Source organism: Octopus bimaculoides, chromosome 1, assembly GCF_046866305.1.
Source record: "Octopus bimaculoides isolate indiv1 chromosome 1, ASM4686630v1, whole genome shotgun sequence".
Taxonomy (NCBI): domain Eukaryota; kingdom Metazoa; phylum Mollusca; class Cephalopoda; order Octopoda; family Octopodidae; genus Octopus; species Octopus bimaculoides.
In genome coordinates, this window is record NC_142928.1 from 192,485,728 (window position 1) to 192,509,217 (window position 23,490).

General features: G+C 37.3%; 1 protein-coding gene across 5 annotated transcripts in view; it reads left to right on the forward strand.

The window, feature by feature from the left end:
* LOC106884166 (protocadherin Fat 4) overlaps positions 1-23,490 on the forward strand; it is a 696,074-nt gene that overhangs the window by 576,149 nt on the left and 96,435 nt on the right. For all 5 annotated transcript variants that reach the window (XM_014935404.3, XM_089364268.1, XM_089364281.1 and 2 more), the window contains 2 exons: positions 8,551-8,731; positions 22,741-22,835. In XM_014935404.3, the coding sequence (XP_014790890.1) occupies positions 8,551-8,731; positions 22,741-22,835 (276 nt within the window). The remainder of the gene's footprint in view (positions 1-8,550; positions 8,732-22,740; positions 22,836-23,490) is intronic.

The window sequence follows — 23,490 nt, forward strand, 5'->3', positions numbered from 1 at the left end:
TATGTACATCATCAGTATTTTTTGTCTGTTTTTCCATGCCTGCATGGGTTGGATGAGTCCTCTCTAACATAGTCTTACCATTTATTGCCTTTCTTTGTCATCTCCTTTTTGAAGTTCAGCATCCTGAAATCAGTTTTTACCGCTTCTGCCCATTTCTTCTTTGGTCTTTCTCTTCTGTAGTTTCCTTCCATGTGGCTCTCAAGGCACCTCTTTACCAATTCCTCATCATCCATCTTCATTTCATGGCCATACCAAGACAGTCATCTCTCTTACACATTACTTTTGATTCCTCTTATACCCAGTTTTTCTCTCAGTCCATCTGTATCACATCACTCATATACACTAACATTTCACATCTGCTGTTTTTAATGCCTACATCTCCCTACCATGCAGCATCACACTTCATACCAAAGCAACTTACATTCAACCCATTGCTCAAAGAGTGGATCTCCTCTTTACTCTTATTCAGAACACTCTCCTCCACTGCTGAGTAGTTTGTCAGGGTGACAGAAGCTATCAACTATTTCTATGGAACCTTCCAAGCATCAAAATGATTTTATTTTACTGGTGCTCTGACTGTTAACTACTCCTGTGCATCTACCACATACACAGTCTTAGTTTGCCATCAACCTACTTGTTTCAGTTGCATTCATTGATTCTTTTTACAGCCCTGCTACCTTTATGCAATACCCATCAATGTATTATTCACTGTTTCCTCTGCATCAGTGGTTCTCAGCTAGGGTCCATATGGCCCTTGAGGATCCATATAGGATTTTGTCATTAAAATTTTCCCCAGCATGGCCACAGCCTTAGGGCTGAAACATATAAAACAACAAACGTATAATAAATTAATTATATTTCTACAATACACAAAATATTTTGCTAATTTTTTATACAGTTCCTAATAACATTTAATTATGAAAATACAAGAAGGTCTTTTTTTTAAGCATCAAATGACTATAGGATCAATTTTGAGTAAAATAGGGATCAAATGGGTCTACAGGCAAAAAAAACTGTTGAGAAACACTGCTCTGCATCAAAGCATGAATTATGTCTTAGCAAGTGACAAATGGATGCACAGCATTGACAAGTCCCAAGTTGGGCAAAAACACATCTGTCATTCTTGGGAATCACTGCTGCAGTGTTGTTTGCTTCATTCTTAATATACAGGGTGTCCACAAAGTCTGGGTACATTAGGATTAACACATACTTTAAGAAATTATTATTTCTTATATTTAATTGTTTATGTTATGATTTTATTTACTCCATGTACTCAGACCTTGTGGACACCCTGCACTTTGCATTATCACATTTGTGAGGAGATTTTCTCTCAGACAAAAACCACAGCATCACGCCTTTCAATGGTTTATATACATTTAATATAATGTTGGTTTTAATTTAATGCTTTTTAAATTACGCTCACTGCTTTTTTTTTTTTCTAACCTAGCTTGAAATATTGCTTTCAAATTTTAGCACATGGCCAGCAATTTTGTGTGGGCTAAGTTGTTTGCATTGACACCTGTATACAGTTGATACTTATTTTAATGACCTCGAAAGGACAAAAGTCAAACTTGACCTCAGCAGCATTTGAACTCAGAACATAAAGTCTGAAAAAATGCCACTAAGCATTTTTCCCAGTTCAATAATAATTCTGCCAGCTTCCCACCTTACTTTTAGCGTGAAATATTAAAATTATGTCTCTAATCATCATCGTCATCATCCTCATTGTCGTCGTTTAACATCCGCTTTCCATGCTGGCATGGGTTGGACGGTTTGACTCTGGACTGGCAAGCCAGAAGGCTGCACCAGGCTCCAATCCGATCTGGCAAAGTTTCTACAGCTGGATGCCCTTCCTAACGCCAATCACTCTGAGAGTGTAGTGGGTGCTTTTTGCATGCCACCAGCATGAGGGTCAGTCAGATGGCACCAGCAACAATCACGCTCAAATGGTGCTTTTTATGTGCCACTAGCATGAGACCAGTCAGGCGGCACTGGCATCAACCACACTCAAATGGTGCTTTTTATGTGCTACCGGCATAGGTGCCAATCAGGTGGTACTGTCATCGGCCACAACAACGATTTCTAATATACATTGATACTTGTGAAAATGGTCATGGTGAAATCAGTTGTAGATTGGAGAACAACAATTGGAGGATGGATCATGCCCCCCATAGTCATACTGATCCTGGGTCTGTGGGATTCCTTGACTGCAGGTTGCCCTATAACAGGTGGACTACATCAGCCATTCACATTTTGTATACTATGTAAACATTTTAGCTCATTTCTCCCCTTTTCCTTCTTTTTTTCTCTTTCCACCATTTCTATGTAAATCTCACATACAAATTGTAAATCATCCTTGTAATGTCCCCCTGATTAACTACCCTTCTAACCAATAAAAGTAATTATAGTTTTACTTATATTTTTTTATGTTAGGATGGATAGGCATGCATTTTGTTGAAGCATTAGTTTTTACAACACCATTCTTATTCCTATCACCAATCCAGAAACCTGTCTTACATCTTGACCATTGTGGTCAGTAATCTGGCACTTTAATTTTACAGTATAATATCTTGTATAAGATAGATCAATTTCCATCTCTGTTTGAGACAGGAATTTTACTATTATTTTCTTAGCCTTAAAGTAAATATATTGTTTAGATTTGTGATGAACAGGAATTTAGTTTGTTTATGAAACCTTTAGAATAACACAATGCTTGTCATTTTCAGGCCTCATATTTATTGATCAGCTAAATTAATATTTCACAAAATTCTTAAAAACTACTTTAATTTTAGTTTGCTCTTCTCATGAAGAGCTGCTTATTTCAAATGACTATCAGAATGAAACCGAGGCCTTGTCAGCTATCTACTCATTCATTGTGCTTCGTCAGTAATCAGAGATAATTAAACACCTCGTTTAAAAAATTTCTTATCAAAAGACTTAGCTCGTCAAACTTTGTAATTCATAACGAAACCATTGATAGGCATCTGACAAACGCATAATAATGTTGCATGCCTTTTTAATTATTTTAATCATCATCATCATCATCGTCGTCGTCATCATCATCTTCATTATTATTCGGTATTCCATACCTTACAATACCTCTGACCTTTTCAAATTCGAAGCTGCCACTAGCATTAATACTGATCATATTACAAAAATCCAAACAGTTGAAAAAAAAAAGAATCAGTTATTGAATTATTGGCAGCTTTTGTCTTTTAATAAGAGATGAAATATATAAAAATGATGACATAGACTTTATGAGTGTGTATGTGTGTATATATATATATATATATATATATATATATATATATATATATAAACATTCACACACACACACACAAATACTCATTTTCATTTTGTGAAGGTATTTTCTATAAAAATGCTTTTTTGTTTGAACATTTTGATTGGCAATAATTTTATGGATAAATTTCACTAATGCTCAAGATTGAATCGGAGGACTGAGAATTTTATTGTTGGCACTAATTGAGATTTTCTTTCTTTCTCTTTTCTAATTATTTCTTGTCTTTATTTTCATCACTTATTTTTCTGGCCAATCAGTGTTAAGTTTTAAAAAAAGTGGAAGAATGATTTATGAGTGGAACCAGATGGAGGCAAGCAAAAATGACCCCTATCTTTCCAGTCGACCATACTTGTATCAAGTCAACATAGGATTCTGTATAATGTTACTCATTCTGCTAGAGATAGCAGCAAAGTATCCTTCAAAGCACATCCTTCAATTTTAAAAGGAAAGATAATGTAGTTCTAGAGAGCCCTAAATAAAGATGAGTGGAATGCTTTCTATCATTTATCTGCTTTATCAGGGTTGATGTGGGGCTAAACTTTAAAGACCCTACTTTTATGGTCCAACTTCATATAAAGGCTGGAGCTGGCCAGAGTTATTGCATCCCAATCTAAAGGTTAATTGATCAATAACTTGTACCCTATTATCAGTTGATCCAGATAGGAAAAAAAAAGGGATCTGTGTAAAAATACATCTTAATGTCATAATTTCCATCATTATTTTTACTGTTTTCCCTATTGATACAAGTTGGATAGCAATCAGCTCATTATTGTTTTAACATCAAAATTCTATGCTTGCATGGGTTGGACAGAGTTTATTGAGGCAAATTTTTGACAGCTGGATGCCATTCCTGTCACCCTCACCCCATGGCCAGACATGTTTCCACAGAATATTGAAAATGAAAGACACTGCTTGTGTGACAGTGACACTCATTTACAAGTATCATCATACAATGTCAAAACAAGGAGACACACATCACATACACATACACACACACATACACACACACACACATACACACACACACACATACACACACACACACACACACACACATACACACATATATTAAATACAATGGGCTTCTTTCAATTTCCATCTATCAAATTCACTCACAAGGCTTTGGCCAGCCCAAGGCTAATATAGAAAACACTTGCCCAAGGTTCCACACACAGTGTTTTTGGGAAGCAATCTTCTTAACTATGCAACCACGTCTGTGCTCATCAACTTGAATCTGTTAATTATTTCATAAGATTGATTGATTGTTCATGATAAGAATATATTATAGTTTATAAATTGCTATTCATCATTCATTGTCAGTCACAAGAATTAAAAACAAAACATTATGTCATTGATGAATTCAAAACAAACATTGTATTGATAAAAGATTATACCATTTCTTGAAATGTTCAAAACTAATTTTTAGCACGTCTGTGTAGTTAAGAAGTGAACTTGACAAACACATCAGTCTGGACACAGTCCTACTGCAGCACCTTGGGAAAGTAGGGAGAGGGCTGGGTTTAGGAGGGTTACTCAGTGCCAGGAACAAAATCAGGGGTAATGGCAGGGTGATGCCATTGGCAAAATGAAGGGGTTTTCAGGAAAAAAGGGGAGTTGAAATGGGCATTAATGAGTATTTCATGGAAAATAAAGTGGTAAGGGGATAATATTGAATAGGGCCTCATTTTTGCTTGGATGGGTGAGTCTTCTCAGTCACAACAAATTGCCAATCATTTCAGTCCTTTGTCATCACCTCTGTGAGTCTCAACATCCAAAGGTCATTTTCCATTTCATCCCATGTCTTTCTGGGTCTCCTTCTTCCACAGGTTCCATTCACAATTAGCAAGTAACTCTTCTTCAATCCATACATATTGTATGACCATACAAGTGCAGTCTTCTCTCTTGCACATTACACCTGATGCCACTTATGCCCAAATTTTCTCTCAACACATTTGCACTTTGTTGTACTTGCACAGTTAACATTGCACATCCAGTGTAGCATTTCAAGCTTCATTTCTTTCTAACATTCACATGTCCTCTGCATTCACAGCTCATGTCTCACTACCATCATACACTCTGCCTTTCTCTTTGAGAGAGAGAGAGAGAGAGAGAGAGAGAGAGATAATAGCTTTCCAAACTTTCTTCAGTCAGTTCTTATTCTAGCCACTGTTTTCTGAGCATCCTCCTCCACTGCTAATTAAGGATCCTAGGAAAAAGAAACCATCAATTGCTTCTAAGGATCATCTCAGGCATTCAAGGAGAGGGATTACCTATGTTCTTTGCTTTTAGTTGTTTCTGCACATCTACCACACACAAACTCTACTTTCACAGTTAGCCTTCCTGTGATTCCACTGCAGCTCTTATGTGTCCACAATTTGCACTGCATATGCTGTATGGAATTTCTACCTACACATTCTCTACATCTCAATCAGGGCCATTTTCCTGAAGGGTTTGTCTATTTTCATGCTCATTAGAACTTTGGTCTTTACTAAGTTAAATTTATGGCTCTTTGATACTAGGTTTTGCTTCCACACCTGGTATTTCTTCTCTAAATCTATTGCAGATTTAGCTGTGACAGGCTTCTTTCAATTTGTGTTTGTTAATCCACTCACAAGGCTTTCCCAGAGTGCCACACAGTAGGATTGACCCCAAAACCATATATTTAGCAAGCAAACTTCTTAACCACACAGCCATGCCTGAAAGATCTGCTTCCTCTATTTGGTTAAGTCTTGCTTTTGGCTTCATTGGTTGTACTGCAAACTGGAAAAAAAAATATCTGTCTATTTGGCCTGAACCTGTTTTAATCTTGCTTTACTGTTTGTAGTTGAGTTCCCAATAGACATATTATTCTTATATTTTGACATTTTTCCCCACATAAAACTTAAGCATTTTACTTTTATTTATCAATGTAGCATATGAAAGGCTACATGGGACAGAGTTGTTAAATGTTGAAAGTTGTGTTTATTCTCTGGATGAAAGAGCAGAGCTTGTAAAACTATCATGCTATTTTAACTTGAAACATCTCACCAAATAACAACTATTAATTGGAAATAACAGCTTGATGTATAATATTTAGATTGATATTAATATAATGAGCTACAGCCATAACATGGTTGTTAATGGGACTAGTTTCAATTATAGATCATTTACTTCCTTTCATCTATGTAATTTACAAATTCTGAAACTATTTTCACTCAGAAGAATATACTTTCAAGAGAAATATAATTTTGATATCTTTCCATGTCCAGTGCAAATAATAAAAAAAAAAAAAAGAAAAGCAAGTTTTATTTATTTATTTTATTCTTTAGTCCTCTTATTCCTCTGCTCTGTAATGGTTTCAATATGTCACAGCTGTGCTGAGATACATAGATACATTGATAGAGATGTTTCTGGGGTCTCAGGGAGTTTTGGGGTCTCTTAATGGAGAAAATATAAAGAACATCTTTTTGTATTTTTAACCCTTTGCTTCCTCAGTAGTCCCAAGATACATCACACAAATGCTCTGGGATCCATCATTAATGATATTTCTGAAACATTAGAAGGGTTTACCTATCTTCACAGTAATATACAGTAATAAACAATAAAAGCAAACTTTGGGGGAATTTTAGTCCTTTTATTCCTAACAGAAGTATCATAGATGTCTTTATACATTGGACAAAACTATATTTCATAGAGAGGGCAGGACCTTTCCATGCAAGCCTTCCCTCTCCCTGTTATTGATGTTTATCCAAGGGAAGTAACATTGACTTGGGTCAAAACAATTTGGCACAGTGTCAATGTAGGTATTGCTGTCGGAACACAGAGTCAGATAAGCCACCACAAAGAATTTTGCTTGCCCTTTTAATTGTTCTGCAAATTCACTTCTCTGGAATGGTACAGTATTTATGAACCCTGAAAGGATGAAATGCAGAGTTGACCTTAGCAGGGTTTCAACTAATAGCATGTAGTGTTAGAACACACTATCCAACATTCTTAATGACTCTGCTAATTCCCTGTCTTGGTAGATTTAATCCAACATCCACTTTAACATCCCCTGACCCTCGTGTGCATTCAACGGAGTCTACTTTGTTCTAGGCCTTTGGTTTAAGTCTCCAGCCTGGATATATCTTCAGCCCTTCTTCTTGGGTCTGAATGACCTATAAATGATGTACATCGAAGACAAAAATGATTTTTTAATTAAAATAAAACACATTCTACTGTCTTAAAAAGAAAATGTAATGGTTTTATAGTCTACTGCAGTTTCAGATGTATAAAACACTTGGTCTTGTCTTACTGAAGATATGACAACATCTCTAGTGCTGGTGCTATGATACAATTCACCTAGTATATGTTGTATAGTAATTGGTGAAAGAAAGAGTGCCCAGCCATAGAAACCATGACAATGTTGAAGGGAAGATATTAAGATTAGTTGGAACACTCCAATACTTGAATGGTACTTTATTTTATCAACCCTAGTTGGAAGAAAAGTAAGTTGACTCCAGCTGGATTTGAACTCAGGATGTAAAGAGCCAGAACAAGTATCACAAAGCATTTTCTCAATACTTTAACAAATCTGCCATCTTACCATCTTGATAATGATAATTGCTTCAAATTTTGGCATAAGGCCAGCAATTTTAGGAGGGGTAAGTCAACACACCAACCCCCAGTGCTTAAATGGTATTTATTTTATCACCTCCATCCCCCAGAAAAGGAATGAAATGCTAAGTTGACTTTGGTGGAATTTGAACTCAGAGTGTAAAGAGCCAGAAAAAAATGCCACCAAACCTTTTTTTTCTTATACTTTATTGATTCTACCAAGCTTCATAATAATAGTAGTTTCAAACTTTGACACAAGGCCAGAAAATTTAGGAGAGAGGGATAATAATCGATTACATTGATATAAGTACTTGACTGGTACTTTTACTGACGCTGACAGGATGACAGGCAAAGTTGACCTCAACAGGATTTGAACCCAGAACATAAAGAGCTGGAAGAAATGCTGCTAAGCAATTTTGTCTGATGTTCTAATGATTCAGCCAGATTGTTGCCTTTACCTTGGTAAGAACAAGAAGATAATGTTATTGTCTTCAGAACTTCAGAACTTGCTTTATCATTTTCCAGAATCTTAATTCTGTTTTCATAAATTTCATTTGTTTTGTATATTTTACGATTTTGTGACCTTGTTTCCATTTTTTTTAAATTAATTTTTAGTTACTCAGTTATTTGTTATATTATTATTATTTTTTTCTCTCTTTTTCCTTTTTTTTTAGCTGACCTTGAGTATCAAAAGAATCAATCGTTACGCACCTGTATTCACCCAAGACAACTATCTGTTTATTACGCGACGTAATGTTACCGTCGGGAGCTTTGTTGGACAAGTCAGTGCTTTCGATCAAGATGTTGGCCCCAACGGTCATATACACATGTACAGGATTTATGGTGGCAATGATGGTAAGCAAACTATTCTTTACAGCTATTACTAGCATATATGTATATACAGGGTGTCCACAAAGTCTGGGTTCATGGGATTAACACATACTTTAAGAAATTATTATTTCTTATATTTAATTGTTTATGTTATGATATTATTTACTCCATGTACCCAGGCTTTGTGGACACCCTGTATATTGTGGAGGTGCAATGACCCAATGGTTAGGGCAGCGGACTCGCAGTCATAGGATTGCGGTTTCAATTCCCAGACTGGGCGTTGTAAGTGTTTATTGAGCGAAAACATCTAAAGCTCCACGGGGCTCCAGCAGGGAATAGTGGCAAACCTTACTGTACTCTTTCACCACAACTTTCTCTCACTGTTTCTTCCTGTTTCTGTTGTACCTGTAATTCAAAGGGGCCAGCCTTGTCACACTCTGTATCATGCTGAATCTCCACGAGAACTATGTTAAGAGTACACTTGTCTGTGGAGTGTTCAGCCACTTGCACGTTAATTTCATGAGCAGGCTGTTCCATTGATCAGATCAATTGGAACCCTCATCATCATAACCAATGAAGTGCTACGATATATATATTACTAGCATATATAATGGTAAGAAATTCTCAAGAGAGCTAAACAAGGTTTTTGAAGAAGAAACACTACTACCACTGCCCCTCACCCTCAGGCAAGTATTTCAGCCCTTAACTTCTTATACTCCTAGGGAGCCAGGCTGAATCCCAATCATGACTCCTGGGTGCCTTCTACTGACACTTATTAACCACTTGGATATTTAAACCACTCAGAGAAAGATAGGTGTATGTAGGTAGATATATAGGCTCACACATACACATGTGTACACACGCACACACAAACACACACACACACACACACACACACACACACACACATATAAAATAGTTTTATTTTGGCCAAATCAGTCTGTTGTTACTCTGAAGTTTCACCTGTGTCTTCATGAGATCATCAGACAAATTATGCTTCACAGTAACTAGTAACTGACTTGACCAAAATAGAAATTATTAAGTTCTGCTAGAGTATTGAGTACTTTCTCTTCTGGCAGTTTACATTAAATGTGTGTGTGTGTGTGTAAATATATATATATATATATACTCTTAGCCTTTTACTCTTTTACTTGTTTCAGTCATTTGACTGTGGCCATGCTGGAGCACCGCCTTTATAGTTGAGCAAATCGACCCCAGAGCTTATTCTTTGGAAGCCTAGTACTTATTCTATCAGTCTCTTATGTCAAACCACTAAGTTACGGGGATGCAAACACACCAGCATTGGTTGTCAAGTGATGCTGGGGGAACAAACAGACACACAAACATATACACACACCTACACACATATACACATATATATACATATACGAAAGGCTTCTTCCAGTTTCTGTCTACCAAATCCACTCACAAGGCTTTGGTCGGCCCAAGGCTATAGAAGACACTTGCCCAAGGTGCCATGCAGTGGGACTGAACCCAGGACAATGTGGTTGGTAAGCAAGCTACTTACCACACAGCCACTCTTGTGCCTATATATATATATATATATATATATATATATATATATATATATATACTTTTACTTTTAAACTAGAATATTATTGGCATTAACTTCAGTGTTTGGCCAAAACTTCAAAGTTACTATCAATAATATTCTTGTTTAAGAATAATATATTTATACTCTGTAAAAGTATAGAGTAACCCATCAGATTAATGTAAAATTGTTTTTTTTTAACTGAACATAAAAACAATGTATTATTAATGTTGCTCCCCCGATGAAAAGGATTGGCCTGCAAGAGCCATGTGCTAATGCCACAGAAAAAGCACTCATACCAGCACCACATTAAAAGCACCCAGTACACTCTGTAAAGTGGTCGGCATTAGGAAGGGCATCCAGTTGTAAAAACCAAGCTAAATCAAACTGGAACCTCGTGCAGCTCTCTTGCTTGCCAGCTCTGGTCAACCCGTCCAACCCATAACAGCATGGAAAATGGACATTAAACGAAGAGGAGGAGGATGTATGTATGTAGATGCAAGGCTTTGATCAGTCTGGGGCTTTGATAAGAAATATTTGTGCCGTGCTTTGCTGTGGGGTTGAACTTGACACTGCTTAGTTATGAAACATGCCAACAACCTTTGCATTGTCAGGAGATTTCTTTTTAGAATCCCTCTCTTTGTTTAAAACTCTACAATGTAGTTTGTTAATCTACAACAATAATACGGAACTTGAAATGTAAAATTGTATCACTGACCTTTCAAACTTATCAATATTCCACTAAAATTTTACATTGATTCTCAGGTTTTTCTTATTGATTTTTATGATTAAATGGGGGAAAAAAATGTAAAATTCACTTTCTTTATAGCTTATTTCAACTAGAAATTCTTTTTTTTTTAAATTTTATTTCATTGAAATGTCTTATTAAAAAAAAAAGAATGAACAACTAAAAAAATTGGAATCTTTTGTTCAGTTTCTTTTATAATGTGCATGCATTATTTGAAAAGTCATATCATATATATATATATATATATATATATATATATATATATATATATATCTGTAATATATATATATATCTGTAATATATATATATATATATAATGTGTGATATATATATATATATATATATATATATTATTTCATAAGTCTTTTATTCTTTCTTTTTTTTTTTTCATCCAAATAATTCACTATGGAAATATTCTTATGGCAACTATTAATTAGAGGTTTTGCTTTTTTATGTTTGTTGTTTTTTTTTGTTTTTATATTGTAACCAAAAGATAATTCAAAAGACATCTTTAATATTTTTTTTCTTTATACATTTATTATTATATTTCTTACAATGTACTACCAATTCTATCATGGCTTTTAAGTAATTGAACAGTTTCCGGAATTGTTTTTGTGCCAGTGGAGCTGGTGGCTGGGTAGGTGGTTCCGTTACTTTTCATCTGATGGCTTTCGCCGTCTTACAATAGAGTCATGTATCTTGTAGCATTATCTTTACTCCATTTATCGTATTTGTAAAATTATAATTTCAAAAAGAAATTTACAGGTGTTCAACCTGAAACTTAGAAATGGAATTTGCTTCAGACATTCAAATATAATGGTATATCAGGAATTAATAACAGCTTCAGAAATGTTTCTTCTTGTTTAACAGCTTCTGTCAAGAGGAGGTAATTGTGATGGTGACCTTCACTGCTTCCTCATGATTGGTCAAATTGATGTGATTGATATTCAACCTGGGCAGCTGCCAGACAGCATCTTAGCAGAAACATCGTTTGGGATGTTGAGGTGCTAGAGAGTTACGAAGAGCAAAGACCATGGTAACAGTGGTAGAAAAAAGCAAAAGGAAGAGACATGTGGCTGATGGTCAGAGCTTGTAATGTATTTGTGAGTGAATCCATCTAATATATGGTTGTGAGTGTAGCATTAATACATGGCTATATAACATGTGGACCATTTCTGCTGTTCCCAACACTATTCTTCCTTTTACAAACAAATGCAACAGCAGCAGCTATACAACCACAACGTCCATTTCGTTTTTTGTGTGGCCTTGTGGTTAGGGTGTTGCACTCATGATCACTAGTTTGTGGGTTCAATTCCCAGACTGAGTGGCATGTTGTATTCATGAGCAAAACACTTCCTTTCACATTGCTCCAGTCCACTCAGCTGTAAGTGGGTACACCCTACAATGGACTAGCTTTCCAAGTGAGTGGGGGTGGGGGAGGGGTTGGCCAGCTCACTTAGCCAGCCGGGTGACATCATTCAAAAGCTAAAAAAATGATGCAAAGTAGATTGTGACTAATGAGGCACAGCAACATCCAATAGTCTGGTCAATCACAGTCAAATGAATTTCTACAGAGAGATACAAAATCTCTTTTAATAAATCCAAAATAATGGAAGATATTAATCATTGTCAAAAACCGTCATGTCTGAGAAGCTTGTTTTGTGTGTGTGTGTGTGTGTGTGTGTGTGAGTATGTATGTTTGTGTGTGTGTGTGTGTGTGAGTGTGTGTGTGTGTGTGTGTGTGTGTGTGTGTGTGTGTGTGTGTGTGTGTGTGTGTGTGTGTGTGTGTGTGCCCTTGTCTTGACATCACGTGATAATTGCAAATGAACATCATCATTATGCAAGTGATGTTGTTTGTTTCCATTCTTCCACAAAAAACATGCTTGAGCATGGGGGAAATATTACCTTGCTTGGAAAAACATGCAGGTTGGTGACAGGAAAGGCATCTAGCCATAGAAAATTTGTCTCTATGAATTCCATCTGATCCATGCAATTATGGAAAAGTGAACTTTAAATGATGATGACAGTGGTGGTGGCGGTAGCAATGGTGGTGATGATGATGATGGTGAACTTTTAGCTAAACAAGGACCATCATCTTTGTGTTGCTTTATTTAGCAATCAGCCCATCTCTTTTATATTGTCTTTAACACAGTATAACAGAAATCCTTTAAAAACAATTGCAAGTCAAAATTTTCCTTTAACCTTTTTGTCACCATATTTCTGTTTAAATACTCTGCTGTTGTTTCAATTGATTTAGAAAATAAACAAAGAATTTGATAAAACAATTTCATCATTATTAACGCTTTAGCTTCCAGATTAGCCTGTCAAACACAATGTTTATTGACATTGTCTTGAATTATTCATACAATATTTCACAGCTTCAAGATTTTGATAATGTAATAGTTTAGTTATCAACTGATATTGTACAGTAAGGCATGAGAGGCCAGATATGGCCAGTTAAAATGCAAATGCGTTAATCGTATGTTTAGAGCATAAATTAACATGAAATTTTGATGGTAGGTATTAAATTAGATTACTTTACAACAGCAAGTTCGTATCTGAGAACCATGGATAGTGTCAGGCAGGTTAGCATCAAAAGGGTTAAAAAGAATTCAGAGTTTGTAAAATAAGTTAAGCAACTCAAAAGACTGAAAATTTAAATATTTTTCTTCTGGTTCCTGATCAAATTCAAGTTTAAGCATAAAGTTGTCAACTTCCAAATTGCTTAGATATTTCTATGTCAACTTTTAACTTGCTCCAATATTTGTATGCCAACTTATAACCTTGTCCAATAAGTATGCTAACTTGTAGTAACCTATGTCAGCTTGTAACTTCTTCACACACCTGTATGCCATTAAACTGACCAATGTTAAACAATGGCATCACATAAATCTCAATTCCACACTAGTGTTGCTGACAACAGGTTCTACTTGAATCAATGAAGGAGCCTCTACTCAGGTGATCAACTTGCTAGAAATAACAATCAAATCTCTCTCCAATAACATTGATATTGTGTTCAGTCAAAACTTCTGCAATATTTTGGTAACTTATTTACTTTATTCATCAAGTCACAACAAAAGCATCTTGTTGCACTGTTTGAAGCCACCTTTCTGCTAGTTCTTTGATCCCATGTTGACACCAGTTCTTAGTCTTTGAGGTGAAGAACTCCTTCACTGAAGCTTCCGCCTCCACTTGTTCCAATGCATGGCTCACTTCCAGCACTTCAACGAAAGGGAGGTGGAAGCTTCAGTGAAGGAGTTCTTTGTCTCGAAGGACCAGAACTAGCATCAGCATGAGATCAAAGACTGCCAGAAAGGTGGTGAGCTGGCAGAAATGTTAGCACGCCGGGCAAAATGTTTAGCAGTATTTCATCTGCCATTACGTTCTGAGTTCAAATTCCACCGAGGTCGACTTTGCCTTTCATCCTTTCAGGATCGATAAATTAAGTACCAATTATGCACTGGGGTCGATGTAATCGACTTAATCCCTTTGTTTGTCCTTGTTTGTCCCCTATGTGTTTAGCCCCTTGTGGGCAATAAACAAATAAGAAAGGTGACTTCAGACCATGCAACATGATGGCCTCTACTTTGAGTGTTAGGATGGGTTTCGTGTAACTTGATGAATAAAACAAATGAGTTACTAAACTGTTGCAAAACATTTGACTCAACACAATCATATTGTGTGAAGGGAAGGATAAAGGATATATTGAGAATATAGCCTGTGGTAAACTGTCAGATAAGATAGGGTGGTCAAGGCTAGAATGTCTTTGATCGTAGGATTACTCTAGAGCTAACAACAACATCAACAATAGGTTGTATTTGGATTTAACAGATCTCTGATAAATGGTGGGAGTATATGTAAGGTTAAGAAGTCTGCTCCCTAACCATATGGTTTCAGGTTCTGTCCCATTGTGCAACACCTTGGCTGTCTTCTGCCATAGCCCCAGGCTAACCAAAGTTTCGTGAGAGGATTTGGTAGACAGAAACTAAAAGAAACCTCTATGTTGTCGTATAAAAGTAGGGACACATTAGATAATGCAGTCCTATATCCAAATTATATTATTTTTATACTTGCTGAGTGTGAAGGAAGGGTCAGAGCCCATGACCCTTACAGACACTCCAAGACTGGTGAGATTGATTGGTGCTATTAATGTTGGTTTTAAACTGTTATAAGTCAACACTTACAGGAAAGACATAAGCAAGGAGGAGATTCCAGAAGGATGATGTCCAGAGGAAGAAAGACTGGGAATTGTAGTTGGTACAGTGAAAGGAGGTGGGTGGATGCAACAAGGATGATGAGAGGCAGAAGTGAGTGAGTCAGAAATACCTGAGTGATTGAGGTATGATACTGGCTGTAACTGAGAACTCAAGGCCTTTAAAGGTGATAGAAAAGACAGAGTAGATAGTACACCTGTAAGCCAGAGGCAAGATTTTGTCTGCTGGTGATGGAATGTCAATCAGTTAGAGGCTCTGCTTTAGATATTGTAGTCTCAACACACAGTGTTTTGTAGAAAGATGGGATGGTCACAACTGGAATGCCTTTGATCTTAAGTCTGCATAATTGCAGCCAATTTGGAGCTAAGCAATAACAACTACTACAACACCGTCTAGTTTCAGTGTGTGAACCATTAATGCCAAAATCCAGAAGTATGTTTAAATTGTAATACTTAATGCCAGTTATTTCCTTATTTTAGTGTCTGAAGACCTCATAAAAATATATCTGTCCTTTCCACTCTCTACCTACATTATTTTGCTGTAAGAACAAGTTAATAATATTGTTGTGTTAGTCCAGAAATTCAATCTGCAGAACATTGTGGAATACAATAAAATTTCTTAACTACAGACTCCAGTTCCTACATCCAAGCCTTTCCCTCTGACTGTTTTATTGGTGACAGCTATAGATTATCTCTTATACAATGAACTTCTTATCTTCCAACTGAAATCCTGGCATCATGAAATGCAAGTGTTCTGTTTCTATACTGTTGCTTTGCTGTAGTTATTTAAAGCAATGATGCCTGGCTCAGTTATATAGTAGTTAACTAACTGGTACTCTGTTGATTACGGTCAACGGAACAGCCTTCACATGAAATTAACATGCAAGTGGCTGAGTACTCCACAGACACGTGCACCTGTAATGTAGTTCTCAAGGAGGTTCAGTATGAATTAGAATGTAACGTGGCTGTTACTACATACCATAATCTCTCCAATGCCATTAATCACTTTCTTTCCACTATCCTACTTCCAGTCCTTCGTTTTTATCATCCCCACCTGCCACCCTTCTCTCACATCCCACCCTTCTCCCACATCCCACCCTTCTCCCACATCCCACCCTTCTCCCACATCCCACCCTTCTCCCACATCCCACCCTTCTCCCACATCCCACCCTTCTCCCACATCCCACCCTTCTCCCACCTGCCACCCTTCTCCCACATCCCACCCTTCTCCCACCTGCCACCCTTCTCCCACATCCCACTCTTCTCCCACCTACCACCCTTCTCCCACCTTCCACATGCCACCCTTCTCCCACCTACCACCTTTCTCCTGCATGCCACCTTTCTCCTACATCCCACCCTTCTTCCACATCCCACCCTTCTTCCACATCCCACCCTTCTTCCACCTTTCTCCTGCATGCCACCCTTCTCCCACATGCCACCCTTCCACATGCCACCCTTCCACATGCCACCCTTCCACATGCCACCCTTCCACATGCCACCCTTCTCCCACCTACCACTCTTCTCCTACCTGCCACCCTTCTTCACTATTCACTCCATTCATCCCCTATATACATCTGACCACTTCCACTCCTGTATCTCTGTCTCCATCTCTCACAAGCCTCTCTCACACACTTGCAGCCTTTCCCACTTTCCCTGCTTCTTCTGTATTCATGCTTTCTTCTATTCAGCTTTTGAGCCAAGGTGCTTCCATATTTTACTTCTCTTTTGAGCCCCACTCATCCACCCATACAAAATGAAAAGTAGCCCTGAAGTTTTTTCCCCAAAGGTAAACCTGTTTCTACTCCTCCCTTTATACTTTAACCTCCCAACATTTAGCATAAAGCTGCCCTCCACTCTGCCAAGGAGGTTCTTTAATCCTTCAAGTTAACCTGGCAGCCTCACCAGTGATGGTGCCATACAAAAAGTATTCGGTACACTCTGTAAAGTGGTTGGCATTTAGAGGTCATTCAGCTGCAGAAATCATGCACAAACTAAGATGTGGTTCTCTGACCCATTGGATCTGGTCAGAATGTCTAACCCATGCCACAATGGAAAGCAGAGGTAAAAATGGTTACGTTGAGGTGTCTTTTATTCTTCAAGTAACCACAATCAGCATGCACCCTGCAATGTTGCCCAAGAATCTCTGTCTGTTATTACCTTGTCCACTGCTTGTAGACATTCTCCAGCAAACCTGGTGTGTTGCATAAGAATGATGATGATGATGATGATGACGATGATGATGGTGACACTCACTGACAATGATGAAAATAATGCAGCTGCTGCTACTGATGATAGTGAAGTTGAGGATTATGATGATGATGCTGACAGTGAAATAAATATATTTAAACTACTGTCGTTAACAATGTTCAGAAATCATTGTTGAATCAACTCCACTGAAAACATAACAAATTACATAAATACATTTATTCATAAATTGCATTGAAATATTTAAATTGAATCAATTCTTTGCTACACATTCTTAACGACGTCAGAAAAATGACAAATGAAAGAATGTCAACTACCTCATTATATAATATGCAAATGAGAGTAATCCAAATTTTCCCCTGTTTGCTTAGACTTGGTTGAATAAAAAGCTATTGGCAATAATGAAAACTGTGACGTCTTATAATATTATTGGGATAAACTGAGAAAACAATGTTGAAAGAAAGAAAGGACAATATATTGCTTGATCAATTACAATATTTTTAAGGGCCAAAAAAAGGTGAAATTTTACAATAGGTTGTGCCAAATGCTCATGCACTTATCCTTCTCCTCATCAAGATCCTCATCATCAGTTAACATCTATATTCCTTTCTGGTATGGGTTGGATGGTTTGAAAAGGATCCAATGGGTCCAATGGTGGCCTCATCCTCTCGTGTCTGCTTTGATATGGTTTCTATGGTTGCATGCTCTTCTTAATACCAGCAACTTTACAATATGTACTGGGTGGTTTTTTTCCATCTCACTGGCACTAGTGAGGTTGCATGCAGCTTACAAGACTATGAAGCCCAAGGCAGGTTGAGGGTGGGTGAACAGCTTTATTCTACAAGACGAGAGGTTAAAGCAGGACTCTCCAAAGTGGTCAATGGGACTATTCAAGGGGTTGATAAATGCACATAATACATATGTCTGTGTGTATGTATGTGTGTGTGTGTGTGTGTATATATATAAATATATCATCATCGTTTAATGTCCGCTTTCCATGCTAGCATGGGTTGGACGATTAGACTGAGGACTGCAAGCCAGAAGGCTGCACCAGGCTCCAATCTGATTTGGCAGAGTTTCTACAGCTGGATGCCCTTCCTAACGCCAACCACTCCGAGAGTGTAGTGGGTGCTTTACGTGCCACCGGCACAAGGGCCAGTCAGGTGGTACAGGCAATGGCCACGCTCAAATGGTGTTTTTTACGTGCCACCTGCACGAGAGCCAGTCCAGCGGCACTGGCAACGACCTCACTCGAATGATTTTCTAACGTGCCACCAGCACAAGTGCTAGAAGGCAATGCTATGTGGGTATATATATATGTATATATATATATATATTCATGCATGTATGTTTGTGTCTTTGTCTTGGCATTGTGTGGTAGTTGTAAATGAGTATCACTGTCATACAAGCAGTATCATTCACTTCCAGTCTTCCATGTAAAACAAGTGAGGGTTGGCAACAGAGAAGGCATCAGCTGTAGAAAATCTGCATCAATAAATTTCGTCCAACTCATACAGTTATGGAAAAGTGGATGTTAATGTGATGATGATATGTATGTGTGTGTGTGCATGCATATATCATCATCATTGTTTTGTCTGCTTGCCATGCTGGCATATGTGTGTGTGTGTGTGTGTGTGTGTGTGTGTGTGTGTGTGTGCGTGTGTGTGTGTGTGTGTGTGTGTAGTTCCTTTTGAGCATTTTCTCAGTTCCTCATGGAAGCAAATAAATGCAAGCGCTAATTTATGTTGGGCCTCATGGAAGCAAAGTGGCTGCGCTCCTTATGAGTGATGGGCCTCACGGAAGCAATGACCAAGATCTTTGGCATTATGTCGTGCTTGAGAAGATGACCCATCAAGCTGAACAAAATTGCAGTCATAGCAGATACCTGTGTCACACAAATGGCACATAAAAGCACCCATTATACTCTCAGAGTGGTTGGCATTAGGACGGGCATCCAGCAGTAGAAAACCATGCCAAATCAGACTAGATCCAGGCGCGGCCTTCCAGTGTACCAGTCCAGTCAAACCATCCAACCCACGCCAGCATGGACAACGGACGTTAGATGATGATGATATATATATATATATATATAATATATATATATATATATATATAGAGAGAGAGAGAGAGAGAGAGAGAGAGAGAGAGAGCATGTGTGTGTTACATAAATGAAGAAGAGTTTGTTGGTTTTTCTTTTTTAATGTCATGTTAAACTTTACTTATATGTGCAGCTTTAAAATACAATTTGAATTTCTATTTTGTTACTGTTGGTTCTATTTTCAACAATACTATTTACATTCTCAGCAAACTCCATGAAGTTTTACTTGTATGGCAGGTACATTTACAGACTGGTCTATCTTAATTAGGTTTGTCTGCTTGTCCAGTGCAGTTTAGAATGTCACTAGTAGACAGTTCAAATGTCTCTCCAAAAATCATTGATGTAACAACAGTCTATCACAAGTGCTCTGATTAAGTGCACCAGACTTAATCCTCGGTGCCATTCAAAGATGGTTGTTGTCAGAGTGAGTCAGTTGTATTTTGGAGGAAGTGGGTGTTAAAAGAATAACAAAAGAAAAAGAGAAAAAGAGAGAGAGAGTGAGGAAAAGTTAGTAACAAATTCCTAGTGAAAGATGTGCTTTCGAATGTCACCATTTATCAAGTTTGGCGGCATTATCAATAGAAGAGAAATTTAAGCAGGATGACATAGCATTTTCTGGTTTGTATTCTAAGAAGGAAGTTCAGATGACTTGAGAGGTGTTATATTTTCCTTTTCACTTGTCTAAACTGAAAAAGAGATCTTTGTTAAAGTCAGCGATGTTCCATATTACAGAACTGAATGTTAGCAGAAGTGTTCGATATTGCACAACAGATGCAGTCATAGCTGTGTGGTTAAGAAGTTCGCCTCACAACTATGTGGTTTCAGGTTCAGTCCCACTGTGTAGCTCTTGGACACGTATTTTATACTATAGCTCTGGGCTGCCCAAAGCCTTGTGAATAAATGTAATTGATGAAAACTGAAAGAAGCTTGTTGTGTGTGTGTGTGTATACCTTATCATTTATCTTTTACTTGTCTCAGGCATTAGATAGCGGCCATGGAGGGGCACTGCTTTGAAATTTTAGTCAAATGAATCAACCTCAGTATTTTTCCTTTTCAAAGCCTGGTACTTATTCTATCAGTCTTTTTTGCTGAAATGCTAAATTATTGTTGTAAAGCGGTCTTTTGCCACTGTTTTATCTGTCTTCTGATGACAGTTGTAGCTCTGACAGATGTTGTTATATTCAAAAGTCATCCATAGAATGGTTCTGTCTGACACTGTATGACAACCCCCCCCCCCCCACTTTCATACAGTGTTATTATCCTGAAAAGTTTGAATCATTATAACATCCAACTCAGTATCACAGTATAATTACTATACCAACACACACGCGACTATCAGCACAGTCTACATGTACTCTCGACCTTCTTTTTCCTTCTCCTCTGTCAATCAGCTACTGGTTTATTTATAATGGCTGGCTACTCCCTTTTTTACCAGGAGGGGTGTACATTTTCACTGTACAACAGTTATGGGGACATAAACAAACCAACACCAGTTGTCAAGTGATGGTGGGAGACAAACACAGACACAAAGGCACACTCACACTAATATATAACTATCTTTCTCTCTCCCTCTCTCTCTCCCTCCCTCTTTCTCTCTCTCTCTCTCTCTCTCTCTCTCTCTCTGTATATATATATATATATATATATATATATATATATATATATCTCATCATCATCATCGTCGTATGGTGGTTGTCTACTCCTTATGCAGAGTTTGACCACCTCCTACACCTATACCTTAGAACCATCATGGCATTTGATGTGGCTTTTTAAACAAGACAATGTTTTTGAAAAGACACTCACATAGAGTGCATAACCGATTTGGACCACCAAGACCTGCAGTTAAGTTCTGCTCTTTATGAATCTTAAAATGTCTGTTGAGCCCTCCGTTAGATTTGCAGACCTTCTGGCACACACTGCATTGAAAGGTGTGCACAGACATATAGGCAAAATAGTTGGTGGAAGTTCGTTTTCCATGGGTTTGCAAACGAGATTTGAGCCCAGCAAAACAAAGGCATGGTCTGTCACAAACTGTGCACACAAAAAGGTCATTGTAATTCACCTTCTTGATTGTAACATTCTTCTTTAAATCTCTCTTGAGTCTTGCATGCATTATCCTGGACAATATATATATATATATATATATATATATATATATATATATATATATATATATATATATATATATATATATATATATATATATATGTATGTATGTATATATATATTTACAAAAAATAAAGGTACTCAGAGATCTGGATGGTTGTACATTTACAGATTTTTATTAATATGTCACATGTTTTTATAAATCATAAATTAGCGCTTGCATTTATTATAGTAGAATCTCCATATTTCAATGTCTGTTTTAACTTCGTTTTTGTGTCTGGATGTCCTTCTGAATGCCAACCACTTTACAGAGTGTACTGGGTGTTTTTTATGTCACTCTGGCACTAGAGAGGTTACCAAGTAGCTTACTAGGGAACACACCTCAAATGAGTTGGGGTGTAGTGTCGAAGTGAGATGATGAGAAGTTAGTTTGATAATAGTGAAATTATTGTGTATAGTGCTCAAATGCACTACAACTCATCAAAGGTGCAATGTACAGTAGATAGAAGTATGTACAAAAGTCAGGAAAGTGAACAGTGTATGATTCATGATATACCTGTATGGAGGGGTGGATATCAGGTGTAGTGTTGGTGAATTTCAGGAAGCATGGAGGTTTTAAAGGATGCAATGTCTCGGCAACTAACAACCGATGCAGGTAGTTTGTTCCATGCTTCAGCAACTCTGAGTGTGAAAAAAGTGTTTCCAAAAGTCATGGGAGTTGTGCTGTTTTCTGACTTATAATTACATCTACTGAACTTTAGATTTAAAACTGGAATTTATGAAATAATCATTTACAGATATCTGAAGACTATTGAATTTTATTATTATTATTATTTGGTTATTTATTATAGAAATGATTCATTTATCTTCCAGCATCAGCATAATTTAGTAAAACATAACACATTTAATTAAATGAAGCACAAAATTGTAATTTAGCATGTTTCACTACATCACGACATATATTTATTAATTTAAAGGATGCTGTTAATTGCATCATCATGCTTTCCTGTGGATTTTTCAAAATTAATAAAAATATATGATTTAATTTCTTTTGAATTTTAATTTGTTTTCATTGTTTTAAACATATATGGATTTTGTTTTGTTCTTACAGACAAAAAATTTTCCATCAATGAACAGGGCATGATTACAACTGCTTCCACATCAACTGTATTTCCAGCAGACAGAATTTACACTCTCAATATTGAGGTAAGTTTTTGCTTCTTTTGAATCAAATTATGTAATATATGTATATATGTGTGGAAGGTGTGTGGCCCAGTGGTTAGAGTGTTGCTTTCATGATCACTAGATCATAGGTTCGATTCCCAAACTGGCTGCATGTCATGTTCTTGAGTAAAACACTTTGTTTCACATCGCTCCAGTCCACTCTGTTGTAAATGGATCTCCCTGTGGTGGATTAGCCTTCCGATCAGGGGGAATGTTGGCCTGCTCACCTCACCAGTGGGGCGGCATCATTCAAAAGTCAAAACAATGCAAAGCACATTGTCAACAGCAATGTATAACAACATACAATAGTCTGGTTAATATCATGATATATATATATATATATATATATATATATATATATATATATATGTATGTATATATCATGACTGGAAGGACTGCTGGTGGCATGTAAATAGCACCATTTGAGCGTGATCATTACCAGCGTCGCCTTCCTGGAACTTGTGCCGGTGGTACGTGAAAAGACATTCGAGCGAGATCGTTGCCAGTGCCGCTGGACTGGCTCCTGTGCAGGTGGCACATAAAATACACCATTTTGAGCGTGGCCATTGCCAGTACCGCCTGACTGGCCTTCGTGCCGGTGGCACGTAAAAGCACCCACTACACTCTCGGAGTTGTT